The 8,893-nt window shown below is 42.1% G+C and overlaps 1 protein-coding gene across 1 annotated transcript; it reads right to left on the minus strand.

Moving 5' to 3' along the window:
- Positions 1-995: 995 nt before the first annotated feature.
- On the minus strand, positions 996-5,552 carry LOC114663885 (zinc finger protein 827-like). The gene has a single exon (XM_028817816.2). It carries the CDS (start codon positions 4,703-4,705, stop codon positions 1,634-1,636), a length of 3,072 nt encoding a protein of 1,023 aa, XP_028673649.2. The 5' UTR covers positions 4,706-5,552; the 3' UTR covers positions 996-1,633.
- Positions 5,553-8,893: the final 3,341 nt, after the last annotated feature.

Raw genomic sequence — 8,893 nt, forward strand, 5'->3', positions numbered from 1 at the left:
TTTAGCTGCTGGTACAGCCTCCACACCAATGGTCTCTGTGGTAGAATAAGCAGGTTCAGAAAATGAAACACACACACACACACACACACAAACACAAGGGAAAGTCAATATGTATCCATACCTTTGTCATTTTTGTTTGGGTTGACTGTACTGCTTTCCCTGTCCAACTGGGAATATGGTGTGTCTGTGGTCACTGCAGTAAAGTTTTGAATTTGATCAATGACATTCTCTTTTTGTTTTATAGGAATAAACATGTCCACTCCACTCCACTCTCTGTTTGCACCAAAGATGAAGAGCAAGCAGTAACAGGCTTTTTAGGATTGATCATGTATCAGGGTCCAAAATTCTCATCAGTTCGTCAGAATCATGGTATAGATTTACTCAATGTTGTTGTCAGTAGTGAACGTGTATGGTTGTCCCACTCCTTCTTTGTGCTTAATACTTGTCTAGCCATATTTGAACTTCTCCATCCATTTGTAAACACTCTGTCACGGTAAAACACTATCTCTATATTGTGTAGAAAGCCTTCTATGGATTTCATCCTCTGGTACAGTTCACTACTTGCTGCTTTTCTGTTGTGCAAACAGAGAGTGGAGTGTCTATGTTTACTCTTAGTAAAAAAGAGATACTACTGATTGATCACGGCTGAAACTTTACCACTGTGACCAGAGATGCACGTTGTGTTTCCACTTGTGTGCAGAGAAGCAGTAAATTATCACAAGATTGCAGATAATTATTGATTCCCTCTTGTCATATATATATATATATATATATATATATATATATATATATATATATATATATATATACACACAGGGTGAGTTAAACTTATGTTAACATTTGAATGGCGGAAACAATTTATTTACAATACTTCATATGTGCAAGATGATTTACAGGAATGTCTCAACCTGTTCGCCATCATGTTCAGCACATGTACCATATGTGGCACATAAATTATCCACAAAAATTGCATATAAGTATATATATAGCAGTACCATTAGTGTTAACTATGACTTACCCTGTATATGTATACATATTGGGTGCTGGTCAGGAAAAAAATTAAACAAAGTTAAATTTAAAAATTATCTAAAGTATATGCATTGCTTCCAATATTTGTAAATGGTACATTAACAAGCTTAATCTTTTTTCCTTGAGCAGCCCCTCCATATAATATAAACATATATGTTTAAAATATGGTATGCCTACTAGAAAGTCCTCTTTTTTTCATAGAGTTTCTTCAATTCATTCTTGAATTTTACATTCTGTGCATATATTATTGTAGAGAGTCTAGCATTCAAGTGAGCGCCAGTAACACTATCACCTGCTTCAGCATATGTCATATAGAATAAAGTAATGAAAGGGAGGTTTTGTGGCTTATCATTACATATTTAAAGCTGATTTAACAATTAAATAAAATTACTCCATCCAGGATATAACAGTGTGCTATAAACTTATTCTCTTTTGACAAGTGTATCTTATTAAGGTTGTACAGTGACATAAAGTTAAAATTTTTACAATTACCTCCATTTAAGGTGTAATAAAGTGTTGATTTTCTTTGTTATTCATTATTTTACGACTTTAAAAGAAAAAATGGGAAATAGAATCTTTTAAAATCCAACCACACTCAAAACATTTACCTTTGACATTCAGGTTCACTAAAGGCTGTCAGCTTGGCTTTCTCTGACAGTCTGAAGAGGAGTTCTGAAGCCACCTTGACGGAGATATCCTCAGTAAACAATAGATTCCGAGCGTTTACGTTGGTCTCGTGCAACTGATTTCTGTTTTCATGCTCGACTAAAGTGCTGAAGTCTACTGCATGTGCACAGATCTGGGGTTCTTCATGGCTGCTTTCTTCCATTGGCTCAGCTTTTAACACATTCCTCTCTGCACTCACTTTCTTGTCCTCTTGTGGGCCCTCCATGGGTAGATGGAAGACAGCCTTGGCTTCACCATCATACTGAGGAAGACTGCTGCCGCTGGAACAAAGGTGATCTGCTGTTGATGATGTGTTTGCCCCTACAGCCATACACTGTAGGTCTTGGTTAGAAGACTGAGTCTTCTGAAATAAGAAATTCTGGGATTCATCATTTGCAGCAATATTATTTTTATTAGCTGCAACAATATTTAATAGAAGACCAGTTAGTCTGTTAGAAGCAACAGGCTCTTGAGCAGTGCAGTACTTAGGGCTGGGAGACACAGAAATGTCCATTTCTTCTGGCTCTTCTTTGACAACAACCTTTATTGGAAGATGATCAGTGGTGCCCTCGTTCAACCCACCATGAAGATCCATTGAGTCCTGACTCTGCAGCCTGACTACATGATTTTCCAGATGAAAAGCCTCCTCTGGTGTGTCTGTCATTGAGTCTTCCATTAAATCACACTCACTCTGGGAAGAATGTTGATGGCACTGCATATGTCGTTTGAGACTGAATTTCCGAGCAGTGAACGAGCACATCTCACACTGAAAGGTCTCCTCTCTATTTTGGTGCTCATGAAGCTTCATGTGTTTCTTCAGATTGTCTTTCCGGGAACATCGGAAAGGACATAGTGAGCAAATGTGTCCTTTCAGGCCAGTGTGCCTTCCCATGTGTCGTTTAAATGAACTCTTTGTTTTAATGATCAACCCACACTCAGAGCAATGATACATCTTCCCGTTTTCCTCAATGGAACAGACTTGGCTCATGGATTTGTCTACCACAGAGGCCAAAGACAGGTTAAGACTTGGAGTTTCTGAAAACGTTGTTGGTTCTTGTTTAATTTCAGATGATTGTGTGAGGTTCTGTGGTGAACTCACAAGAGATGTCTCTTCTGTCAGAAGGCTGCTTGGTGAAAGACTTCTTTCAGTAACTTTTTTGGACAGGGTAGCCAGGATTGAGCTAGCAGACAGAGAACTAAAAGGAGAATCAAAGCCATCAAAGTTGAAAGTCCGGTTATTGTTTTCTTCTGTAACTGGTTCTGCTGACGATGAGGATGAAGATGACAATGTCATCACAGTGTTTCTGTCATAAAGAGCTACACTGGTCGCTGTCTTCATTCTCTCAACAGCATTTCTCTGGGGGAAGTCATCATGAACTGGTCCAGTGTTACACTTTTCTAGGCCACCTGTCTTGAAGTTCAGTCTGGTCATAACTCTGCTGTTGTTTGGCGATGCAGTAGCAGATACCATACCAGTAGCACCTGAAGTCCTTGCGGTGATATTCAATTCTTGAACATGAGGGGAAGAGGATAATAGGGTGCCACCTCTACTCAGTGCCAAAGCACTTTTTTTGGGTCTTGAGGAGTCAGTTTGCAGGAGCCTCATACTGCCTGGTGAACCACTGAAAGCTTGGGTGTTGGGTTTCAAGAGGCCGGTGGTGGCATTATTGATGGCATTGTGTTCTGTGGAATATTCATTTGTAGACTCATGACCGTCCTGAAAACTGTTCAGCTTTTTGATCTCAAGTGGAGATTTATCAGACCTGTCCTGGTTGTCCTCATAAGAAGATTCTGATATGCTGTCTGAAACATTATATTCCACAAATGCCTCCTCCTCTGCTCTGAGCCTGGAGATTAGAGGATCCTGGCATGTGCTTTGGAGCATTTCCTCATGCTGAGCTGCCTTCTTAATGAAACTTGCTAGAGATGCTTTAGGGCTAATTTCTTTGTCATGTGGTTTGACAATTCCACTAAGAAAATTGTCCAGAATCAAAGGGTTACTCACATTGTGTGGCACACTTGAGTAAGCTCTCTGTAACAGTAGTGTTAAATCCCTTCCCAGATTGCCAAATCTTTCATCTTGCTTTTTGATGTGGTCGCAATGTTCATCGTGATGCTGTCCGTATATCAGGGTTAACACTCGCACCAGTTCATTAAAGTCCTGCGATTTATCACTAGGCAACTGAGTGAGCACTTGCACTGCCTCATCCTTAAGATGTAATGCTAACTGTAAGCCTTTCTCAGAGTAATCCAGTTTAGCCTGTGCTGCCGTCACCTCGAATTCTTCTAGGAAAGTAAACCAGTCTGTTTCCCCATTAAAAGTTGGCACCTGTAGATACTCCCTTCTTCTGTCTTTCTCAAACTCAGTGGGTGAACCTGGAACTGAAGATGCTTGGATGACCAGTGCTGGTGTGTTTTCTCTTTTGATGTCCTGCAACAAAGGTTCCAAGGTTCTCTCTGTCATTCGGGCAGTCCCTTGACCTTTGCAATGCGCTGGTGTGGCACTTAGAAGGTCAGCAGTTGGCTTCTCTGGTTGATCATCTGAAGTCATGGTTTGTCCACCTTTTTTGATAAGCAACACACCTTCTAACACCTTCAGTCTCTGCTCTAAGCTGTTCATGCTATTGGCCACAGCATCTAACCTGTCACTAATCATAGCGGCTGAGAGCTTGCTTACGGTCTGCCTTTGCTCTAATTCTTTCATGTCCTGTTTTAATAATACCTTTTCCACCAATGTATTGATTGTGCTCAAAATCCTCTCCTCAAAGGTATTCATCTTGTGAGACAGCTCCTTCTGATTACCCTCCAACTTGCTTTCAATTCTTGCTGCAAGTTCCCTTTGACTGTTCAGTAGCCTGCTTCCCAGGGACTCAATCAGACTAGTAATTAAGAAAAACTGCCCCCCTGACTCGTTTGCTGAAATTCCTTTGCATGAACTTTGCCCTTCTGTCTCATCGTCATCAATGATGACCACCATGTCTGATTTCTTATGGCTTCTGCTGCCTTGCATGTTGTTACCTATGGTCCCAGAGGGGTTTCGTCCCAGTGTTGGGCCTGATTTGTCTTACATATGTTGCACTGTAAAACTAGCAACTCCTCACTAATGGAAGCAACAACCCAAAACTGGCAATGACAAACTGGCAATAACCACAGCTGCCCCAAAAATTCTCATTTGAATTACATTTAACATGCAAGAAACGATTCACTACCTATTACAGTTTTACACAGTTAAACTTAATGGTCAGTGCAAACTACTTAATGATTAATGGTCAACTCACATGACAGGAGGAAAATACCTCATTCCCACAGATATTCCACTTAAGTCCAACTCTCTGCATATCCAAAGAAAATACAGTCCATTAACACTAAGGCTACAGCCAAACGCAGCATCTGAACAGCATCTCCCTTTCAGAAAGCTTCTGTCTCTCCACTTCAGGCATTCCTAAAGCTCAGCAAGGAAACACTGCACAATTATCTGAACATTACTAACAGACTGCCGATTTAAGAGGTGCCACCTTACTTACACACATCTTTCTTTGTGCCCAGCGCCTACATTTCCAAACATGTCCCTAGCTTTGCCAGCCACACCGCGCATTTTCTGCCTCTCTTCATCAGATCAGCTTTCTCTATCTTTTTCAGTTTCTGGCTTCTGTCCTTTTATGCAAATATCTTTGGCCTCTGAAATTTGAGCTGCACCTCCTGACCTTTTGCTCCATGGACATGTGACCTCCACCTCATGAATATGCTTGCATCACCATAGCAACCAAGCATATGGCCTGCAGCAAGCCAGGCTTCTTGTGCAGTTCCTGAGCCCCAGCGGCACGCTGAAATGTACATTTACAATAAGGTGTCTAGATTAAAATCGTATCTGGATCTTTATGTAGTACTAGGGTGTTGTACCGTGTTAGCCATTATGAATGTAGAGAAAAGCCAAGCAAAATGACACCTTTTATTGGCTAACTAGAAAGATTACAATATGCAAGCTTTCGAGGCAACTCAGGCCCCTTCTTCAGGTAAGAGGATCTTTATGAAAATTTAAAATGTGCTGCACACTCACAACATACTGTAAGAGGTAAAGTGTCATATCAGCTATGGAAACAGAATACGTTTATACACTTCACAGAAGCTTTCACAGTATGCTTACAACAAAATCAATTGTCTTTCTTAGGAAACATTAATTTAGTAGAAAATAAATAAACAAGGAAAGCAGTGATAACAAAAATCCACTTTCAAACTCGTGGAACATTATAACACATTAATTTAAGAAAAAAAGAAAACTTCCATTTTCTAATTAGATCATCAAAACCTGACAGCCAGCAGAAGCCACTTTGAAGCCAGTCACTGGTACAAGTAAAAGGCACCCACCAGACACTGAGACCTGCTCCAGATTCCAAAGTCTACTGTTCTGCAGAGCTGATCCCCATCCTGCCAAATCCATGCAGTATGTGCAGTTCTTTCTCATCTGAATCTTTCCCTGACTTACCCCTGGTCTTCTAGTATGATGGACACACCTTTGCCTTGCAGATGTAGTCACCCATACTGGACTCTTAAATCTGTTACTTTGACCAACAATCTTGACCCCGGCCCCTGGCTCCCCTTTCACATCTCAAGCAAAACAATCCAGCTGTTTGAATGTGACTGCTCACTTCTCCATAGTCTTTCTCTGTTTTGGCTTTCCCACAACCTCCCCTCAACCCAACCCCCCCCATTCACCCACCCCTCGTTTTTTTGCTGAATGCCTTCCTCCTGTGCTTCTTGCTAAAGGGTAAACAAGTGAGGTCACCTCACAGTGATAACCTTTTGGCCTCCTCACATGTGATCTACACCTGCTGACTGTTTGGCCTGCTGACATGTGATCCCTTCTGCATGACAACCACTGCCTTCTTCTTAGCAACCAAGAACAGCTTCTGACCTGAAATTACCTAAGGAAGAAGTAAAAACACCACACTGCTACATTTTCAGGCCAGTAGAATTACATGTGCAGCCTCATTGGAGTAAATGTGCAAACATGCTGTGTGTAAAAATGCAACAGTTATACAAAAACACACATGAAAACAGGCTTAGCAACGCTTGGGCGTCCCTGGTCAAACTGCACGTTGTAATGAATGTTTAAGTACAAGAAAGCCCACCTAATATCTAGGAGAAAGTAGGGTGAAATGACACCTTTTATTGGCTAACTAAATAGATTACAAATGCAAGCTTTTGAGGCAGCTAAGGCCTCTTCATCAGGCAAGATGTAACAAAGAAATTGAAAAATACTCCAGCTTATATTGGGACAGCAAAGTGATTTTTTCTTTCATCTTAACAATCTTTTTGTTCAAATGTTAGCAAAATTAATAAACCTTAGATGAATTAACCCTGAAAGAAGAGAACAATGAACTAATAAAATGTAAAGATAACCATCACTAGAGAAAGTCCTGTAAGGTTCTTTTTGAAGTGCATTGTCTGTAAGATAGGCCACTGATGTAGTCAGCTGGTCAATCAGTCTGTTAGTCCACATATCTGGTCATAAAACTCTTGTCTCTATTCAGACCATTTTGTAGAATATTGAATTTAAGCAGGCGGCACGGTGGCGCAGTGGGTAACGCTGCTGCCTCGCAGTTAGGAGACCCGGGTCCTCTCTGTGCGGAGTTTGCATGTTCTCCCCGTGTCTGCGTGGGTTTCCTCCCACAGTCCAAAGACATGCAGGTTAGGTGCATTGGCGATCCTAAATTGTCCCTAGTGTGTGTGTGTGTGTGCCTTGCGGTGGGCTGGCGCCCTGCCTGGGGTTTGTTTCCTGCCTTGTGCCCTGTGTTCGCTGGGATTGGCTCCAGCAGACACCTGTGACCCTGTAGTTAGGATACAGCGGGTTGGATAATGGATGGATGGATTAATTTAAGCATAAATTTGTATTCCCATTCTCTCTACTCCTGTTGGGTCTTGAAATTACCCATAAGCACAGTGACCCTCAGATCCTTTATGCTGTGGCCATTATTGTTAAAGTGTGCTGCCACCAGAAGATCAACACTGTTCTGATTAATATGAAATCAAATTACAAACTTAAAATGCCAACCATTTCTGCACATTGTCATGTTGGGTAATGATTGTAGCTGACACAAAATCCAGTTCAATTCAATTCAATTCTTTATTGTCATGTGTACAAGTACAAGTACCATCCATCCATCCATTTTCCAACCCTCTGAATCCAAACACAGGGTCACGGGGGTCTGCTGGAGCCAATCCCAGCCAACACAGGGCACAAGGCAGGAACCAACCCACCGCAGGACACACACAAACACACCCACACACCAAGCACACACTAGGGCCAATTTAGAATCGCCAATCCACCTAACCTGCATGTGCCCCCGCAGACAGTGAACATAGACAAAAAACACACAATAAATAAAAGTATATAAATAAGTAAATAAATAAAACCAGAATCCTAGGAATACTGTAAATAGAGACAGTGGCAGAAGTATATGTGCAGGTAGCAGTGGAGGTGACACAAGGTTACCGATTGTTCATGAGTCAGTTTGCAGTTGGGTAAAAACTGTTCCTGAACCTGGAGGTGTACATCCGAATGGAGTTTAGTCGCTTCCCAGATGGGAGGAGGGTGAAAACTGACAGTGCAGGGTGGCTGGGGTCCCGCCTGATACGGTTCACTTTCCTGAGACAGCGTGTAGTGTGGATGTCATGGATCGCAGGAAGCTGTGTGCCCGTGATCTGCTGTGCTGTATTCACCACATGCTGCAGAGCTCTGCAGTCCTGAACTGAGTAGTTGCTGTACCAGGATGTGATGCATCCTGTCAAGATGGATTGCACAGTATTCAGGGTTGTGGGAGACATCCGGGCTTTACTCAGTCTCCTGAGGAAGCAGAGGCGTTGTTGAGCTTTCTTGACTACTGCTGCAGTGTGACTTGACCATTTAAGGTCATCAGTGAGGGTGACTCTGAGGAACCTAAAGCTGCTGACCTGCTCCACAGCCTCACCTCCAATGTAGATGGGGCTGTGCTCTGTTGCCTGTTTGTGGAAATCCACAATCATCTCCTTAGTTTTGCAAACGTTGAGGGTGAGGTTGTTGTCCTGACACCATTCTGCCAGGAGTCTGACCTCCTCCCTGTAGGCCGTCTCATCGTCCTTTCTGATCAGACCTATTACAGTGGTGTCGTCAGCAAACTTGAGACTGGTGTTAGAGCTGTACTTAGCTATGCAGTCATGG

Source organism: Erpetoichthys calabaricus, chromosome 13, assembly GCF_900747795.2.
Source record: "Erpetoichthys calabaricus chromosome 13, fErpCal1.3, whole genome shotgun sequence".
NCBI classification, from domain to species: domain Eukaryota; kingdom Metazoa; phylum Chordata; class Cladistia; order Polypteriformes; family Polypteridae; genus Erpetoichthys; species Erpetoichthys calabaricus.